The sequence below is a fragment of the Sarcophilus harrisii genome, chromosome 4, assembly GCF_902635505.1.
Source record: "Sarcophilus harrisii chromosome 4, mSarHar1.11, whole genome shotgun sequence".
Lineage (NCBI taxonomy): Eukaryota > Metazoa > Chordata > Mammalia > Dasyuromorphia > Dasyuridae > Sarcophilus > Sarcophilus harrisii.
In genome coordinates this window covers 324,881,701-324,903,376 of record NC_045429.1, presented here as the reverse complement: position 1 = coordinate 324,903,376, position 21,676 = coordinate 324,881,701, and the positions used below count along the sequence as shown (strand labels likewise).

The 21,676-nt window shown below is 32.0% G+C and overlaps 1 protein-coding gene across 5 annotated transcripts in view; it reads left to right on the top strand.

The window, feature by feature from the left end:
• The window catches only part of TLK2 (tousled like kinase 2), a 150,252-nt gene that overhangs the window by 88,752 nt on the left and 39,824 nt on the right, over window positions 1-21,676 (top strand). For all 5 annotated transcript variants that reach the window (XM_031965923.1, XM_031965925.1, XM_031965924.1 and 2 more), the window contains one exon: window positions 16,284-16,436. In XM_031965923.1, the coding sequence (XP_031821783.1) occupies window positions 16,284-16,436 (153 nt within the window). The remainder of the gene's footprint in view (window positions 1-16,283; window positions 16,437-21,676) is intronic.

The window sequence follows — 21,676 nt, the reverse complement described above, 5'->3', positions numbered from 1 at the left end:
AAGATTTAAATGTTTCATTTCATGCCTCTTTTATGTGAGATAAGTTAAATCCATTCTACTTTGCTATTCCTCATTCTCACAGTGTATCCTTCTTTCTGACACTATAATTTTTTAAAAACTTTTTTCCTTTAAAGTCAGTTAACATACATGTTCTCAGTCGAACTGCGTTCATAATGATGATGAAGTTAAAAGTTATGTATATCATCTCTTCATATAAGATTGTAAACAATTTGGCCTTTTTGAATCCCTTCTTAAGGACTTTCATGCTTTCTTTTTTTTTTTTTTTTTTTTTCCCCCTTTTATTAAAGCTGTTTATTTTTCAAAACATATGCATGGACAATTCTTCAACATTAGCCTGTGCAAAACCATGTTTTCCCCCCCTTACCCCCATGCCCTTTTCTAGATGGCAAGTAGTCCAACATATGTTAAACATGGTAGAAATATATCTTAAATCCAGTATATACATACACATTTTTACAATTATCTTGCCGCACAAGAGGAATCAAATCAAACCAGGAAAATAAAATAAAATGCTAGCAAGCAACAACAAAAAAAGTGAAAATGTTACGTTGTGAACCATACTCAGTTCCCACAATCTCTTCATTACTAAACAGTTGTAACTGGTTTGAATCATCTCATTGTTGGAAAGAGCCATGTCCATCAGAATTGATCATTGTATAATCTTTTGTTGCTGTGTGTAATGATACCCTGGTTCTGCTCATTTCACTTAGTATCAGTTCATGCAAGTCTCTCCAAGCCTCTCCGTATTCATCCTGCTGATCATTTCTTACAGAACAATAATATTCCATAACATTCATATACCACAATTTACCCAACCATTCTCCAATTGATGGGCATCCATTCATTTTCCACTTTCTAGCTACTACAAACTGGGCTGCCACAAACATTTGGGCACATACAGGTCCCTTTCCCTTCCTTTAGTATCTCCTTGGGGTATAAGCCCAGTAATAGCACTGCTGGGTCAAAGGGTATGCACAATTTGATAACTTTTTGGGCATAATTCCAGATTGATTAGCCAGCTGCTTGACATTTAATTTTATGTTAAAGTTGGGCTCTGCATCTTTGTTAGAGAGAGCATTGTTCCAAGTTTTCGGTTTTTCTTACTACTGTTTTTCAGAGCTAATTCTGAGGAAATCTGTAAGTTATCAATTTTAACAAGGTGATATGATCTAAAGAGAAGTATTTTCTACTGTGGAATTACAGAGTCCTTGCTCCCCAGGGATTTTAGGTACTGATGTGCTAGTGTTCCTCCTTCCCCTGTAACTTGTAACTGTGCGTGGGCAGTTCAGCATTGTACTGCATCCAGTGCTAGGAAAGTGTCCTCATAATCTCTTTCTGATTGTTTGTCTAACTCATAGTTTTGAGTGAGATCTTCTAATCTTCTAAGTTGTCTTGGGTTGGAAAAATATTTTACCCAGCCTTTTGTTGGCTCTGTCACTAATTTAAAGTTGTTTGAAGGAGAATTTGGAGGAGCTCATGGCTCATGGCTCGGCTTTCTTCACTTTAACTCTAAAATTAGAAATTCTTTTTTAAAAAATCAAATTAATTATACAACATAAATAAAACAAGGAATTAATTTTAGACAGAAGCTAATAAAAATCAACACTTTTTTAGCTGCTCTGATTAAAAGAAAGAAAATCACAGTAAAGAAGAGTGAGCTAGGTGGCGCAGTGGAGAGAGCACCAGCCCTGAAGTCAGGAGAACCTGAGTTCAAATATGGCCTTAAACACTGTGTGACCCTGGGCAGGTCACTTAACCACAATTGCCTCAGCAAAAAAAAAAAAAAAAAAAAGTAATGAAATTTTCCAACAAATGAGAAAATAAAGAAAATTATTCTAAACTATTTAGCCAAGTTATGCCAACTGAAATGTAATGAATGAATATTTAGAAAAAAAACATAAAATGCCTACATTAACACAATCAGTAATAGCAAATGTAAATAATCCAATCTCAGGGCTTGCCAAGACACATTATTGTGTTTTTGAACATATACTCTTCAGGAATGCAGTAGCACCAAATGGTATGTAGAAACACTTAAGTATTTTTCATCTCTCTCTGTAAATGTTGATTGATGATGCTTTTTTAAAAAATCTTGTTATAGAAAGTATTGTGTTTTTATGCCCACTTTGTTATAAAGCATCTATTGAATTTTCCATGATCTTAGAGAGCACTCCAAAACATTGAGTTTTATAACTAATGTAAAATGGTTCTAATAATTGTTGTAATATTGATGAATTTGTACACCATTTGTTTTATTTTTGGTGACACATTTGGGATTAAGACACTTGTAGAGTCACACAGCTAATAAGCAGTGTCTGAGTTTGGATTTGAATGCAGTTCCTCCTGACTTCAGAGTCCATGTTGTATCCTCTGTACCTTTTAGCTGCCCCCATCATTTGTTTTTTACATTTAAGTTCTATTACCCTTCATCTACATTGCTCAAGATTTTCCCAAAGATGTTTAGACAGCTCAGCACCTCATATTTTGTTTATCTTCTTACCCAGTGATTTATTTGAAACAATTAAAAATCGAAATTCTCATTAATGAAAACAACTTGAGTCTATTATCTTTTTGTTAAGAAACTAACTTTAGTTTCTTCTTACTGAGAAGCTTGTTTCTAAATTGATTAGTTATGTTATATTAATTTGAGTATTAGTTGAGTTGACCTCAATTTATGACTAATAATTTCTGTACAAACTTTTTTATCCTTTTAATTTATATCCTTCCCCCACAACACCTTCAATGGTTGTCATTTTCCTTTTTGTCATTTTTAGTGATTTGATGAGCATGAAATGGAGCCTCAATTATTTTAGTTTTCATTACTTATTCATGATTTAAAACATTTTTCACTATATTTACTGAGTTTTTTCCCTTTGAAATATTTTCTTTTCATGTCTATAAGCATGTGTCTGTTGGAAAATGGCTTTTATTCTTTTATGTTAGTTCTTCATATATCTTGGACATAAAGATCAAAAAACACTGACAAGTGTTTCCTTTAGTTAACTGTTTTCTTTCATATTGATCACATTGATTTTGTACATAAATTTTCCATTTAATGTGATAAAAATGGTCCTTTTTTGGTTGACATCTTCTTCCTTTGGTTCTCTAGATGGTCTATGATGTGATTTAAAAGACATTTTTTTCTAAAGTCATGAGTACAATTAGAGCTTTTGGTGGTATTATACTGTTTTTGGGTTTTTGTAGTTTTGTCATTTAGTCAGGCCTTTTTCCTTTTAACTAGAGTCCTTTAGTTTGCTATGGGATATCATGTACTTAATTTGTTATGTATATATTTTTTCATTTAAAAAAACATAACAAAAATTAGGATAATTACTGTTTTATTGCAGAGTTGTAAGATCTGATAATAGTACCATTACTATCTCTATTGGTGGTACTGCCCACAATTTTTGTGCTTTCCCTTGAGATTCTTGATCTTGTTCTTCTACATGAATTTTGTCATTGTTTACTTAGACAAAATCACACTTCAGTATATTGCCATGATATTCTCTAAATTAATTTAAATAGTACTACCATTTTAATTTGACTAGCCTGAACAAATTATGATCAATTAATTTCTCACAAATTATTTTTCATTTTTACTGTAAAAAGTTCTTTAGTTGTCATATAATTAATTCCTGTACGTGTCTTAGCCGTTTTCTGAGATTATATATAAAATATATTTTTAGTGTAATTTCTTTTTCTGTTTGTAACTGCTTAGTTTTATTGCTAATATGTAGAAAGGGTAATTGATTTACTAGATTTAATACTTGCTACTTAAATTGTTAAGAGTTTCAATTAATTTTTAGTTAACATTGTAGAGTTCTCTAAATTTCATTATGTTTGCAGAAAATTGATAATGAAATTCCTTCAATTTCTTGTTTTTTAATATTGTAATGAATTAGACATTGTTGCTTTACCCCTGCCCATATTTGAAAGACTTCTCTAGAGTTTCTTCAAAATAGATAATGCTCATTCTTGATATTAAATATTGCAGATGACATTATAGATGGATCTGTTATTGTATTTCTTTGTTGTTACTGTTGTTGGGTTATTATTTAACACATGATGATTTTGCATTTTCTCAGCTATTTACCTTTTGAAATAATAACTTTTTGTTATTGATAAATGATATATTGTGTTTATAGTTTTCCTCATTATGTTAAATAAACCTTGTGCTTGCATAGCATAAATTCAACCTGGCTATCTCTTAAATATGTTGCAATAACTTCTTTCCCAATACTTAATTTAAATTTTTGAAATCAGTATTCCTGGAGAAAATGCATTGTTCTATAATTTTCTCTTTTTTGATGTATCTTTTCCTGGCAGGGATCTCTCTAATTTAGCTATTGGCAATATATTTATGTCAGAAGGATTGTTGTAGGATACCATTTTTCTCTGCTCTTCTAAACGATTTATGTGAAATTGAAGTCAATTATGCTTTTAAATATACTTCTTGATTTCTTTTTTTATTCCCAGAAGGTCATTTATAACTCCTTCAAAGTATTTTTCTGAGATTAGATTATTTGAATTTTCTTCATTTACATGGTTTTGTAAGTATTTGAACACTTCACTTATATTTTCAATTTTCTTGGCATAAATTTGGGTGAAATGCTTTCTAATTTTTTTTTCTTTTTTACATTCTTCATCTGTTATGATTTTTTTTTTTTATTTGCCCATTTGGTTTTCTCTCTTTTGAAAAATGTCATCTTATCGTTCTTTCATGTTATGTTTTTCAAATAACCAGTTCCCAGTTTTAATTATCAGTTCAACTTCATTTAAATTTTGCTTATCTCCTTTAATTTTCAGAAACTTTATTGTTGTAAATAGGGTTTTGAGATTGAGTGAGGTTTTATTGTTGTTGTTTTGTTCTTTTTTTTACTTTTCTGCTCTTAAAAGTTTTACACATAGATAAACATTTTTCCCTAAGGGATACTTTGACTGTATCTCAAAGTTTTGTCACATATTGCCAGTGTTGTCATTTCCTTTAATTAAATTACCTACAGGGTCTATGGTTTTTTCTTTGATTTATCAATTCTTGAGGATTAACTTATTTAGTGCCTAATTAATTTTTAATTTTTCTTCAGTGGTCCTTCATTGAATAGAATTTATGATTATTTAAGGATATATTTGATATTTCCACATTTATTCATTAGGCATTTAATGCACTAGCATATGGTTAATATTTGTCAGAGTGCTTTGTATAGCTAAGCAACATGTATACTTTTTTCCATTCCTATTTATTAATTATTATTAATCATTTCCAAGGTTTTCAAAAACATTTTCTGATTATTAACTTCCTTCTTCCTTATCTTTCTTCTCCTCTTTCTCTGTCTCTGTCTTTTTTTCTCTGTCTCTCTATCTCTCAAAAAGATTTTTCTACAAAGAATATCGTATAGTCATCAACTATTACTATTTTATGTTATTTTTCATATAATTAAATTAGGTTTTTTCCCCAAGTACTTATATATGTGCTATATATCAAATAATAACAGAAATAGTGTGCATCTTTTATTCTATTGGGAAAGCTTCTAATGTATCCTCACTTCATATGCCATGCGGTTTTGTATATGTACATTAAATATTGCTGTTTGTTATTTGTTACACTTAGAACAAAGTGTAATTTTCTTATATCTGTTAGTCATGTCAATTTTTACTATTGCTTGTACTCATGTTTGTAATTTCCTATTTTTTCTGTATTTGCTTGAGGCATAATAAATTCTACTTAAGTTCTTCATTTTAATTCAGTGTAAATCTTTTATTTTTAAGAGCTTTTCTTTCTATCCAAACAATAAATTATTGGATTTTTCTTTCTAACCTATTCTACCTTCCTCCATTTCATGGGTGAATTTGTCCCATTCTTATTTACAGCTAGGATTGATAATTGTTTTCTTTTTGATATTTGTTGTTGACCAGTTGTTTCAGTCATGTCTGGCTGTTTGTTACCCCATATGAGGTTTTCTTAGCAAAGATTTTAGAATAGTTCGCCATTTCCTTCTCCATTCCATTTTACAGATGAGGAAACTTAGGCAAATAAAATTAAATGACTCGCCTATGGTCATGCAGATAGTAAGTGTCTGAAGTCACATTTGACTTCAAGAGAGTTTTCCTGATTTCAAGCCCAGTGTTCATTCCATTGCATCATCCAGCTGCTCATATAGACATTGAGGGACCTTTAAAAATATTTTTTTAAAAACAAAAGTTGTGTCCTATGTATTGGCTAATAAACTTGAATATTCCCTAATAAATTTAATTACAAAACAAGGATACCCATTCCTTTGCCATTAATTGATATAGTTCTGGAGATGCTATGAAGTGAAATAAATTAATAGTATAAGGTATAAAGAAGATGAAATTATCACTATTTGCTGATGACAAGATAATTTAGAAAGTCTTAGGAAATCGACAAAGATTTTCTAAATCTTTGCTGACTATTGTTTGTAGCTCTTGGTCTTCTAGGTATTATTGTAGTCCTTGTACCCAAAATTCTTTTCTGTGGAGCTCTACTTGGATTTCCCTTTTTGTGAGTGTCAGTCTGTGATATTTCCTCATTGAGATTTACATTCTCTTCTTCCTAGTCATGTCTGTAGTCTTTTTCTGGAAAAAGACTACATGTGTACATCTTATTTGCTGCCGCTGCCTCTTCTTCCTACTGCCCCCTTTCCTCTCTTTCTCCCCCCACCCCCCTCCCATTTGATCCTGTAGATCTGTGGCTAAACAAGGTCCCACCTCTCACAGAATTCTTGATTGTGGGTTCACCTTGTGGTTCCACTTAGGTTTTATCTTCCTTACTTTTTTCTGTTTCATTTCCTTACATAATTCCAAACTTAGAATTAACTTTATCCTTTCCTAAAAGCCTTCCAAGCCTCAATCAGATTCTATCAGTGTTTCTGCTAATAAGTCTACTAGAGCAAGTAGCTTCAGCAAAATTATAGACTACAAAGTAAATCGGCTTATATCAATAGTATTTCTATATAATAAAAAACTTCCAAAAAGCAATAATACAAAAGAGAAATTCCATTCAAACTGTCTACAAAATGCATCAACTCTTTTGTGCATCATCCTATGAAGCCATAGGAAATAATTTTATAGATTCAATTATAAAATACCCTTTAAAACAATAAGGAATAATTTAAATAGCTGGAAAAATATTCAGTGCTTGTTAGTCCATGCCAATGTAATAAAAATGAAACTGCTACCACAGTTAACTTATAATTGTAATAGTCATAGTTTCTTAAAGTATAGTAATTACTTTTCATGTACTGCAATTTATTTAGCTATTTCCAATTGAGTATTTACTTTTTTTTTTTTTAAGAGTTCTTTGCTACCACAAAAAGTTGTCATACATTTTTTTTTGATGTGAAGCCCTCTTGTCAGTGATGTCCTTGGTCTATATGCTTATGGAATCACTTGGTTAAAAATAGATATTTTAGCTACTTTGTATGTCTCCTTCCTCAATGTTCTTAATTGAATCAATTCCAGAAATTATAGCTAAAAGAAAAGGTAAGGGTTTAAAGATAGTCTTAGTGGAGACATAACTATCTTTATTTGCTGGTGGCATTATTATTTATTTAGAAAATCCAAAGGAGTCAACAGATTCCTTTTTCAACAAAGAAGATAATCAGAAACTAATAGTTTTGACAAAGTTTCAGCTATAAAACATATCCTCGGAAATCAGCAACATCTTATATAATAAAAGTCCAAGATGTGGTAATTGGAAGGCAAATTCTTCTGTTCAAAGTTACAACAAAATGCATACTTATTTGAGATTCCACCAACCAAAATATATTCAGTACTTCAATGAGTGAAATTACAAAATATCTGCAAAAAAATAAGAACATAAGACGTAGTTGGAGAAATAGCCAATACTTATTATAGGGCTATGCCAATATAATAAAAATGACAGTACAAAGTTAATTTGTACATTTAATGCCATGCCAGACTAACATACGCACATATATGTAAACAAATATATATCATATACATATTTTATATACAATAAGATTTATTTGGAGAAAAAAAGCTATACTATTAAAGATAAATGATGAAAAAAGTAGAAATCAAAAGGAAATAGCATTTTTAGATTTCAGCGTATAGTATGTATCAGCATTATCAAAACTATTTAATGGGGCAGTTAGATAGCATAGTGAATAGAGCGCTAGCTCCTAAGTCAGTAGGACCTGAGTTCAAATGTGGCCTCTGAAACTTGCCATTTAATTGCTAAATGACCCTGAGCAAGTCATTTAATTCTGATTATCTTTCAAAAAACCCTCTAAAATATTTATTACGGCTTAGTAAATACAAAATACAATGAATCAAATTAGAAAAGGGAAAATCCAATCTAACAAACTCTACCTGAAAACAGATGGCTTAGGAAATATCACCCTTTTTCTGATTAAAATTGAAAACCAGAAAGCAGACATTGCCGACATCTGATTTGGGCCTCTTGGGATTTTAGGGAAAGTTAGAGTTGCTTCTAGATTTGGGATTGCGTAAGGGAAAGAGCCAGAGAAAAAGCTAAAACAAAATGCTACGTGGAGCCACAAGAAAACTGAACTCATGCCTAAGAACTCCACGAGAGGTAGAGTTTAGAATTAGGCAAGCATGTAATCTGTGTTCAGCAACAGATTAGAGATATGACTACAAAGAAGAAAATGCCAAATCCAGTGAGGAATATCATGCACTGACTCTCCCAAAAGTTAAATCCAGATTAAGGGTAAAGTCCAAGTAGAGAGAGCTTCGATATTTGGGCATAAGTACTAAAATAATACCCAGAAAAACAAGAGCTATAGAATATAATTTTAAGAGAAATAAGAGCTAAGGTCAAAAGACTGAGAAGGAAAGGTTACTGTTTATATCAGAAGGTAATAAGTCTACTCAAGAATTAGTCTCCCTCCGACCTATATGGATCTAGCAGAAAGTAATGATTAATGGGTAATTTTTACTGACCTAGAAAAGTGAACCAGGAGAGATAATCTAAGAATCATCCAGTCTGAAAAATCATGACCAAAACCAGGCCATGATATCATACTTTAGAAGTCATAGTTGAAAACTGCCCATATAGAACTAGTAGAACAGCAAAGAAAGTGAAAATAGAAAGAATTCACTAGTCTCTTCCTGAAAGAAAGCTTAAAATGTCACTCCCAAGGAACATTGTGGCCAAAATCAGTGCTTTCAGATTGAAGAGTTAGTACTACAAGTAGCCAGAAGGGAGGGGGGGAGAAGGGGGAGAAGTAAAGTGTCAAAAAAAAAAAAAAAATGAATATCAAGTTCACACAAAATTTTGGATTTACTAATATAAAGGAAGAGAGAGCTTAGATTATGATATTATAATAGATAAAACAATGAAAGCTTGTAATAAAAAAAAATTATAATCCAAAACTAACTGTAACCTTACAATGGAAAAAATATATATATAGTTTTAATGGAATAGAGGATTTTCATGCATTTCTAATGAAAAGACCAGAGCAGCATGGAAATAGAGAATTCAGGGGGAAACTAAAAAGATAGAGACATCTGAGTATTGGAGGATCTTATATTCAAACAGAAAGATAAAAAAAATAAACTTCCCTTAAATGTCTTCACAGAACATAAATAGAGTTAAATAAGATCAGCGGGATCCTGGGTATGGTTTTGTTTTGTTTTGAGGATCTTAAAAGAAAGTAAGAGGAAAGGGAAGAATCCTACTCTCACATAATAGTGGTGTACTAGGTAGAAAATGAAGAAATATGTTCTGAGGAGGGTATTTGGAAGAACAGGCACCATGTGAATCTCTTTCATCTGAATTGAACTGAGAAAGATTCAATACATAGTTTGGCATAGAAATATATTAAATTCATGGGAAATAGCTGGTGACATAGGGAAAGTAAGATTGTATTATGGAAAACACATTCTAAGGTCAAAAGACAAACTGAAGAAGAAAGAGGAAATTCTGTGATTTCGAGTGAGGGGAGGAAAAGAGAAGAGGAGCAACAGTGCAGAAATGGATCGTTTCAGCTATAAATTACTTACATTAAGCCAGGTCCTCTTTTAACAACATCTTTTCCATAAAGATGAAGACTTGAAAAAAGCAGAGATAAAAGTACAAGAAGGATTGGAGAAAAACACAGTTAACTCTGAACATGAATTTGATCTGCCTCATATATGGTAGACAATTTCAGAACCTACCAAGAAACATTGAAAATAAAAGGATAAATACAGAGTTTAACAAAGTGATTAGAGCAAATGCGATTAAACTTCAGATAATCTCTATAGAACAGAGGTAATTATCATGGTCTCAGTTTGCTTCCTGGTCAACACTTTGTTCCGATTTCTTGACCAAAAATTTCCTGAAAAAAATTTTTTTTAAAAAATTAGAAACGATAATGCTCTGGTGATTACTTAAATAAGAACAGAAAGGGTGTATGTTTTTCAGTTGTTGTACATGTAGCATCTTAACAAAAATTGACTTAATATTGAGCATAAAAGCTTCACAAAAATGTGGAAAAGAGAACTATTTGATATATAGTCTCTCCCCCTCTTCTCCCCCCTCCCCCCAGAGGCAAATGGGTTTAAGTGACTTGCCCAAGAATACACAGTCAGGAAGTGTTAAGTGTCTGAAACAAAATTTGAACTCGGGTCCTCCTGACTTCAGAGATGGTATTTTATCCACTACACCAACTAGCTGCCCTTATTCTTATTGACTGATATAATAAAAATTTCTTAGAGGAAATATATAGAAAATTAAAAATTAGTGAAAGATTATATACTTCGTTCCCAAGGAATTGGTGAGTCAAAGAATAATAATGATAACAATAGAGTATTTTGTTTAGTAAATTGCAAACCTGAAGCACAGTATACCAAAACTTTTTGAATTTAGTTAAAGAATTGGTTAAATATATCTTTCTAAGGATACATATCGTCTACAGAGAAAGGAAATATCACTCAATCGGGCATGCAAGTTAAACAGGAATTAATAAATAAATGAGTAAAAAAGTTTAAAAACAACTAAATACTAAATTAGGAGTTTTGAAAATCACAGAGATTAACAAAATTAAAAGTAAAAACAGCTAACTGAATTGATAGTTAAAACTAGAATCTGATTTTTAAGGTTATTAAAATAAAATGGATAGTTTAATAAAAAGAGAAGAAAACCATTTTTAAAGTATCAAAAATGGAAAAGGAAAAATTCATAAATTGGAAACAAAAGAAATGTTTGATAGTTATTCTTCTACTCAAATATGTGCTAATAAAATGGATTGTTTAGATTAAATGATTACTTTTATAACTTTTTATCAGAAAAGGATGAAGACATTGATAATTGTTGTTGTTTAGTTCTTTCAGCCATGTCTAATTCTTCATTATCCTATTTGTGCTTTCCTTGGCAAAGATACTGGAGTAGTTTGCCATTTCCTTCTCCAGCTTATTTTATAGAGAAGGAAATCTGGCAAACAGGGTTAAATTTGTCCAAGGTAACATAGCTAGTAAGTGTATTTGAACTCAGGAAGATGGGTCTTCCTGACTCTAGGCCCAACTCAGCTGCCCATTAATAATGATTAATAAATAAATGAATAAATTTTAAAGAATAATATATAACCTTCATATAACATTAAATTGCATTTATATATGTTTAAAATGTAGTGGTTTTGCTCTTATTATTATATATTTTTTGAAACTCTGAAAGATAAAAAATCCAGGACTAGTTAGATTAGTAAATTAGTATTATCAAACCCTCAAAAGAACATTGGATTACATATAGTATTGTGTAAAAATAGAAGTTATTTTTCTAAATGTATAATACCCCTAATTCCTGTACCAATGACAAATCAGTAAAAAACAACAACCCCCCCCCCAAAAAAACTCTAAACTAATATCACCAATAGTTATTGAATTTAAAAAACAATAAAATATGAAAGTGGTTGAAAGATAACTTTTAAAAACCTTCATATAAAATGATCAAATAGGATTTACAGTAGAAATGTAATATTGATTCAATCTACAGAAACTAAACATACTAGCCTTTTTTCTTTTTTTTTTTTTTTGCTGAGGCAATTGGGGTTAAGTGATAACACAACTAGGAAGCGTTAAGTGTCTGAAACCAGATTTGAATTCAGGTCTTCCTAACTTAAGGGCTGGGGCTTTATTCACTGCACCATCTAGCTGCCCCCATAGTAGCCCTTTTTCTTTTTTAAAAAAAATTATAGCTTTTTATTTATAAGATATATGCGTGGATAATTTTTCACCATTGACAATTGCAAAACCTTTTGTTTGAAATTTTCCCCTCTATTCCCCCACCCTCTCCCCCAGATGGCAGGTTGACCAATACATGTTATATAAATTAAAGTATATGTTAAATATAATATATGTATACATGTCCATACAGGTATTTTGCTGTACAAAAAAGATCAGACTTTGAAATTGTGTACAATTAACCTGTGAAGGAAATCAAAAATGCAGGTGGACAAAAATAGAGGGATTGGGAATTTTATTTAGTGCTTCATACTCATTTCCCAGAGTTCTTTTGCTGGGTGTAGCTGGTTCAATTCATTACTGCTCTATTGGAACTGATTTGGTTCATTTCATTGTTGAAGAGGGCCACATCCATCAGAATTGATCATCATAGAGTATTGTTGTTGAAGTATAATGATCTCTTGGTCCTGCTGATTTCACTCAGCATCAGTTCATGGAAGTCTCTCCATGCCTTTCTGAAATCATCCTGTTGGTTATTTTTTACAGAACAATAATATTCTATAACATTCATATACCACAATTTATTCAGCCACTCTCCAATTGAATCCACTCAGTTTCCAGTTTCTGACCAATAGTACCCCATTTTAACAAAAATAACAAAAACCACATGGTTTTATCTTTAGGTGTTTTAATAGAGTTTTTTATAATATAGTGCTTCTGCTTAATAACATTACATAAATTTTATTTTATTTAACTTCATTCAAAAAAGCCATTTTTGTTAACTGTGCTCTTTCTTTGTTTTTGCTCCTCAGTTTTGTGCTCTGTAGCCTTTCCCCTTTTCCCCCTGTCCCTCTTAAGTAACTTAAATAGATTTTAAAATAAGTCTATTTAGAATGGATAGAAAAAGAGAGACCCCCCTTATGGCACCAACTGGGGGCTTCACTTGAAGTTTCCCAGGCAGAGAAGAAACTTTAGCCCATCCCCACCCATTACTCTCAAATCTGGCCCTTCTATGTCTGTCTCCTTTGTGTCTATGTGTCTATTATGCAAAACACCTTTCCTCTTCTGTGTTCATATGTCTTATGTCTGGCCCCCTAATTTTCCCTCCCTAACTCCTCCACTGTGTGTGTGTCATGTGTTCTTTCCCACCCAATCCATCACATGCCTAACCCCAGCTCTTGTTCTCACTTCTCTTTACCTAGCCCCCAAACGTCCTTGATTTATGTGCTGGTCTCCTTCCTCTTTCTCTTCTTCCCTTCCTTTTACCTGTGGGAAAATTTTTTACATAAAAATTCACTTATGTAAAAAGTCATTTTACATAGATATCTGTGGATTTAATGTAAAGCAAGAATTGTTTATAGATAAGGAAAGTTCGGAATTCATAAATTTGGAAATTGAAACACTTTTGGTAAATGACATACACATATTCCAGAGTATGGCAGTTAATCCTTGTGTATAGTCACAGTGGAGTATAAAAAAGATGATGGGAATTGAGTAGATTGTGGAACTTAGAAGTTAGGGTAGTTAAGGGAGCATTCCTGTTGAAGTATTCCAATATGGCAGGATTTTGGTAGGCATGAGTTAGGTGTGGTGAGTAGTAGCGTTAATCATGCACTACTCACTAAGAATGAAAGAAGCATTTCCTGGAAGGGGCAATAGCATTAGTACATAATAGACAAGAAAACCTGTGTTGAGTGACAAATTTTTTTTATCACAAACCTCAGAGGAGGAGAGATTGCTCAGTAATCATGATAGAAGAAATGTTTGAAGGGACACTGAAATGAAAACAATATTCCAGCTCCTACACCAAAGACCAATGAGTGTCCAGTCAAGACCAGCAGATATTGAGTGAAAATGCAGTCATATTGGAAAGGATGACCAGTGACTTGTCATTGGGAAAGAGTCAGGTCTCAATAAATATGGAAGGAGAGATAAAGGAAAAAGTTTAAGATGAAAACAACATTTTAAATTTTGGAATAGGCATTCTAAAGAGCACAGTGAAAGGTTTGGGTATATCTGATTTGAGATTTTGAGTGTTAAAAGTAAAGGCTCAGGAAGGGAGTCCTGTCATATAATTGAATATATTTCTAGGCAGATTTTAATTTTTGATAACTTCATCTGTGAAAATACTGTTCTCAGAGAAATGTTTTAAATGGTTTTTTTTCTTTGTTATTTAGGCTTGGTTGAAATTTTGCTTTACAGGTTTTAACTTGTATAAGTGGCATCATGATTGTTTTTATATGCAACTACTCATGAACTGATCACATTTCTGGTTTTCATACCTTAAGAAAAAAAAATAGGACTCTGTAGTGGTTGATACGAGCAGTAGGTCACTATGTTCCTGGCTTTACAACATTGCTATAAAGGAAAGCGTTATTACTGCTATATAAGTATTTATTATTATTCTCATTATTAGGATGATAAACATTTCTAAATGTGGGGGTAAATGAGAAAATTACCTCAAATATTTTCATCATATCCCTAAATGTTAGAACTAGAATGCACTTCTTTAAACTTGAAGGTTACAGTTTTAAATCATGGGAAAGTATTTCTTTATATTGCAATAGTAAACTTAGACAGTTATTTACAGGTTATATGCATGGGTAACTTTACAGCATGAACAATTGCCAAACCTCTTGTTCCAATTTTTTACCTCTTACCACCCACCTCCTCCCCCAGATGGCAGGATGACCAGTAGATTCAACACATTCTTCCATATGTGATCTTCTCCCATTGTTAGTAGATATAAGCCTAGTTGAAACATTAATTCTGTTTTGGTATATTCTGTATTCTCATTTTTAATTTTTCAAAATCTTTAATGTCTTAGCTAAAAGAAGGGAGTTTTGGAAAATTGGGTAAGAAAAAGCACAAAAATGCTGTTTGGCTAGAAAGTCCTTTGTAAATTACAGTATAGATCAAGGACAAATTGAATTTTTATTGATTTGTATTGGTTGCTTTTGGTTTTGAGTCACCTATTTCTCCCTGTAATCTTTAAAAAGAACTAGTATATCAAAGATTTTTTTTAAGAGTAGAAAAACAATCAGCAAAACCAATCAATATTTTAAAAAAAATATCCTGAAAATACATAGTGTTCCACAGTTGGGCAAATCTACCTTTACAAAGATGTGGGAGAAGTTATCTTTTCATATCTCTTCTCTAGGGCCAGGCTTATGAACTTTGTTATTTTGCAGCATTGTTTTGCTTGCTTTGGGATAGGTCTTATTTTCCATTTATTGTGTTGTTAGTCACTGCAAATGTTGTTTTCTTGTCCCCACTTTTTAGTCTTCATCAGTTAATGTTTTACAAAATTCTGTATTTATTGTATTTATTGTCTCAAATTGCTTTTCAAAATGTTTACACTTATTCACATTTTCACTAGCAATTTATTTGTGTTAATCGTACCATTACTATTCCCATGCTGGGTGTGAGGTAAAACTTCAGGATTATTTTGATTTACATTTCTCATTGTCAGTAATTTTGATTTGGACCATTCTTGTAAGTGGTTGTGAATCTTATTTTGAAAACTATTTGTTCATATTTTTGGATTACTTGGTAATTAGACAGTGGTGTTTGTTAAAAATGTTCATTTCTAAATAGAATATATTTCCTGGATTTGACAACTTAAGATAGTGAAAAAAATGTAATTTTTTATGGTATTACAAAATATTTAGAACCTCATTATTATCTTGCTATTTTAGTGACTTATTTGAAATAATTGGTACATTTTGATAAGTATAACATATTTTAGAAGTAGGCTTTAATTCCATGCCTCTCAATAGGATTGTTATTTATATTCTTGAATATATGCTTCCTCCTAAGAAATTAACTCTGGATTTCGTAAACCAGGTCTCATTTGCTCTTTTAAATGTGTTAAATCATTGTTTTTACTATACTAAACTAAGGGATTTTCTGCTGTAAATTACTGAAGTTTCTGAAAAAATTTTAAACATCATACTTGTATTTTATTTAAAGGATATAGCTTCTCAATCCATTCCCTCCACCCCACCTCCACTCGATCTCTAAAATCTGGAAGATATATGTTTTTTTGCTAATAGGTTTATTAGTGAAATTTAAACTTTTTTTATTTCTATCTCCAGGCAACAGGAAAGGATAAACTCACAGAGGGAAGAGATAGAGAGACAAAGAAAAATGTTAGCAAAACGAAAACCTCCTGCCATGGGACAGACCCCTCCAGCAAACAATGAACAGAAACAACGCAAAAGCAAGACTAATGGAGCTGAAAATGAAACGTATGTTGAAAGTTTATGAATTGTGTGCTTTCAGAGATAAAATAACTACTTTTATTCTCACTGTCTTTGGGGAAATTTTATGAATGATGAAACTTCGATATTAGGGTAGCCAAAAGTTAGAATTAGAATTAGAATAGAAGCTTTCTTTTCTTCTTGATTGGCTGAATTTTTATACAGAATTAATTCTCTTTGACATTGTTGTGTCAAAAGATTAATAATATGTATTATCTTATCAGTGATGTTTTATTAATAGTGATTTGTCAGTTACTTTTATGAAGTATAGGTACATACAAGACATAAACAAATCAAATGTAAGAGAATCTTGGAAGGGAAGAGAGAGATCCAAAAAAGGAAAGGAAAAAAACATAAGAATAGAAGATAGAGGATAACGTTAGAGAGAAACTTGCAGTTTAGTATTGGACTGGTTTACTAAAGGACCAAAATTGGGAAGGGGAAGGAAGTATAGCCAGTGTAGATACGGTGGTTTGGGTGAGAATCTGAGGGATATAGAGCTTAGAGAGTGTAGTGAGCATGAATTACAAGTTTTAGAAGAGTATGATATAGGAAGAGATGGAATGGAAGATTGTGATCAGATCAAAAGTCAGAATTCTTTATCATAGAAGTAGAAAACTTATTACTGAAAGCTAAGATTGTCCTTGTATGTAATTCAAGTAGGATGGTTGATTGGGCCATGAGAAGAATAGATTGCAGAACTGGGACCTTAGGATATTTGAAAATTATTTATATCCTCTAACAGGAATTCAGGAGTTGTGGAGGAGGAGACTGGTTATATTTTTTGATAACTCCAAAGAAATGAAAAGTAACTGGTGCTGCTCTTTTGATATATTTAAATTGTGTTATTTCCATTATAGCTCTAGGCTAGGATACTTGTAAGCAATGCTATTATGACATTATTTCTGACTGCCATTTGTGCACCATCAAATGATTTTTTTATTGATAACTATTTCTTGTTTGATTTTTTTTAAAGACCTAATTGATAGTTGTTAGGTTAGGTATTCTCCATTCATCAATACAAATATAACCAGTATGGGGGAAGGAATTTTTATTTTATGGGTGTTGTGAAGTGCTTTACCTCATTAGTGCTTCCTGTATCTAATTAGTGCTCATTTTGTTCTGAAGACCAAAAGTAAAGATCAGTGTTGTGGATAGTTAATAAAATGGTGCTGATAACATTTTTGGTTATTGTCTCGTCCTCAGTATTACCTACTATAGATAAAGTATTTTGCTCTTTTACATGGGTGATAAAAATTGAGAAAAAATTTCGAGTAGAAGACCCCTGGTTTTGTTTTATAGCATGTTCATTTTGAAGTTTGTGCAGGACAGGTGGGGTCAATCCTAGATTGAAGTTAGGGGGATGAATAGGATTTCTAAAGGAAAGAAAGGGAGGACTAAGGACTAAGCTTTTGGGAGGTACACTTATATTTAGGGGGTTAGGAGGAAAAAATAGAACCATAGAAAAATCTGTCTGAGAAGTAGAAAGACAATTGGAAAAGTGAATATTACTGTGTTTTTCCTCATAGGAAACTTAATAAAAAAAAATTCATGTGATCTGTTGTGTTGGTGACACAGAGAAATCAATATGAGAACAGAGAAAATTTCATTGAATGTAGCAGTTGGAATTATTGTTTTTTTTTTGTTTTTGTTTGTTTGTTTTTTTTTTTAAATAGCCTTTTATTTACAGGATATATACATGGGTAACTTTACAGCATTAACAATTGCCAAACCTCTTGTTCCAATTTTTCACCTCTTACCCCCCCCCCCCCCTCCCCTAGATGGCAGGATGACCAGTAGATGTTAAATATATTAAAATATAAATTAGATACACAATAAGTATACCTGACCAAAACGTTATTTTGCTGTACAAAAAGAATCAGACTCTGAAATATTGTACAATTAGCTTGTGAAGGAAATCAAAAATGCAGGTGTGCATAAATATAGGGATTGGGAATTCAATGTAATGGTTTTTAGTCATCTCCCAGAGTTCTTTTTCTGGGCATAGCTAGTTCAGTTCATTACTGCTCCATTAGAAATGATTTGGTTGATCTCGTTGCTGAGGATGGCCTGGTCCATCAGAACTGGTCATCATATAGTATTGTTGTTGAAGTATATAATGATCTCCTGGTCCTGCTCATTTCACTCAGCATCAGTTCATGTAAGTCTCTCCAGGCCTTTCTGAAATTATCCTGTTGGTCATTTCTTACAGAACAGTAATAAGTTGGAATTATTGTTGATCTTGAAATAGAATGAGCAGTTTAACTAGATTGCTAAAGGTTGAATCTTAATCCTTCCTTCTCTTGATTGCTCTCTTTTCTCTTAAGTTTTTGTGACCCTACTCTTTTCTGATTTTCCTACTGTTGGTTTGGTTACCTCTTTCTCCTTTACTGGCTTATCATCCATATCTTATCCCTTAATCATGGCAGAACCCAAATTCTGTGACCTGGGTCTACTTTTCTACCCAGACATTCTTTTCTCCATTTTCTCAAAAACCTTATTAGCTTCTATATTATCTCTGCATATGACTACTAGATTTATATATTCATCCTCAGGCTCTCCAGTCTTTTATTACTCATTGCCTGTTGGACATTTCAAACTGGATATCCCAGAGACATCTCAAATTCAGTATGTCCAAAACAGATTTCATTGTTTTTATCCTCCAGATAATTTCCTCTGTAGAATTTCCCTGTTTCTATTAAAGGCCTCACCATTCTTCCCATCTCCCGGATTCACAAATTCAAGTTTCTCAAGTCCTTCTCTAATTCACATGCCCAGTCTGTCCATGAGCTCTTTCATAATCGTCCCCTTTCCTTTCTATACATAACTATCTCATTAGCTGAGACCCTAACTTCCTCTTCTATCCTGGACATTATAGTTGTTTCTAAAGTTTCTCCCCACCTCAGTCCATCCTTTCCCTACAACTATTAGTATTTTCCTTAATCCTAGTATGTATATGTATATGCATGTATGCTCAGATATCTGTGTATTCTTGCATACACATGTATGTACAAAACTACTCTCTTTGACTTTCCAAACCCTTTTATAACTTGCCCACCCTGTCTTTCTTGCTTCATTATATATCAACTCTCCCTCCCAAATATGGTGGTCCAGTTAAAATCTCTAAATACTGACACACAGTAGGCTCAATGAAAGCTTATTTGATTGATTGATTATGCTATATCATTTTAACATTGGCCTCCCATCAGAATAACTAGTTTTGTTACACTAACAGTTTCAAATCATTTGGAATGCTTTGTCTCAGCATTAATTCTCTAAGACTCTAAACCAGTTATTATTTTTGTCATTTTAATTTGACCATTTTTCTCTTTTGTGTCTTGTGTTTTGTGATATAGACCCTCTTACCCAATATTATAGTTAAATGATATTAAGTATTGATTAATAGAACTGTCTGGCTCAAGGACAATAAAAAGGACTTCAAGAGTTTTCTTTGTCTCAGATTATTAACTGAAATTCAGCTCAGGTAATCTTTGCCATCTGGGCTCCTATGAACTCTAGGTAGAGGGGCTTCTGTCTCAGGATGCAGACGTCATTTTCCATCCCAAGTCTTTTGAAATTCTCTTTTATTACTGTTGCTGAGAAGAGCTAAGTCTATCTTACTTTATTGTTAAAGCTCTTTTGCACCTCTTTTTATATAAGGTAATTTACACCATTCTCTCTTTCTCTTCATTCTTCTTTCTCTTCCCTTCATTTGACTTTTTTGGGGGGGAAGGAGGTAATCTCATTCAGCTAACACTTATGCCTTCTGTCTGTGTTTCTTTTAACTGCCCCATTAATGAGAAAGGCTTTAGGATTTATAAGTATCTTTTTTCTATGTAGGAAAGTAAACATTTTAAGCTTTTGAAACCTTTATAATATCTGTCTCTTTCCTGTTTACCTTTTTATTTTTTTGAATCTTGGATTTGAACATCAGAGTTTCTTTTCAGTTCTGGTCATTTTATCAACAATGCTTGAAAGTCTTTTATTTCATTGAATGTCCCCTCAAGGATTAAACTCTGTTTTGCTGGGTAGGTGATTCTTGGTTGTAATTTTAGCTATTTTGCCCTCCAGAATATCATGTTCTATGTCCTCTGATCCATTAATGTAGAAGTTCCTAAGTCTGTGTTATTCTGACTATGACTCTGTAATGGTTTGACTTATTTCTTTTTGACTGCTTGAAGTATTTTCTCCTTGACCTAGGACTCTGGAATTTGGCTATAATATTCCTGGATCTTTTTCAGGAGGTGATGAGTGAATTCTTTAGATTTCTGTTTCACTATCTGGTTTCTAGGATATTAGGACAGGTTTTCTTGATAATGTCTTGATAGATATGTCATGACTTTTTTTTTTTTTTCATGGCATTCAAGTAGTTAATTTTTAAATTATCTCTTCTTGATCTGTTTCTCAGATCGATTGTTTTTCCATTTAGTTCACATTTTCTATTTTTTTTTCATTCTTTTGATTGTATTTTATTTTTTTTGATATCTCATAAAATCATTGATTTCTTTTTATTCAATTCTAATTTTTAAGGATTTTTTTTTTTTAAGTGAGCTTTTGCACTTTCTTTTCCATTTGACTAGTACTACTTTTTAAAGAGTTCTTCAATGAACTTTTGGACCTCTTTTTTTCAGTTAGCCAATTCTGCTTTTTATGGAGTTTTTCTCTGAAGTTAATTTTTGGATATCTTTTTCCATTCATCCACTTCTCCTTTTCAAGACATTCTCCTTCTCATTTGGATTTTTGTGCATCTTTTACATTTAATCTTCTGCTTTTTAAGGTATTATTTTCTTCACTGATTTTTTTTGTGCCTCCTTTGCCAAGCTATTAACCTTTTATTTATTTTTTTTTTTAGGGATTTTTGTGCATCATTTCTCTTTCCAACTTTTCTTTTATCTCTTACTGAAATACCATTATTAATTATTATCTTTTCCTTGTTTCAAACTTATGACAGAAAAATCCTTACTTATTTTTCAGTTTTGTTTCTTTACCAACATAAACTTCACTTATAAGTGTATCTTATCAGTTTGGTTGAAAACATTTGTGTTTTTTGTACAATCTCATGTTACTTTTTTTAAATTGTAAATTAACATTCAATTGTTTTATCTCCCTCCTGCTTTCATCCTTTCCCACATTTAACAAAGCTAAAAAGGAAAGTAAAACCAGCATAACAAATATGTGTAGTCAAGGGCTTGACTATAAGCAAAACAGATTCCTATATTGACCATGTC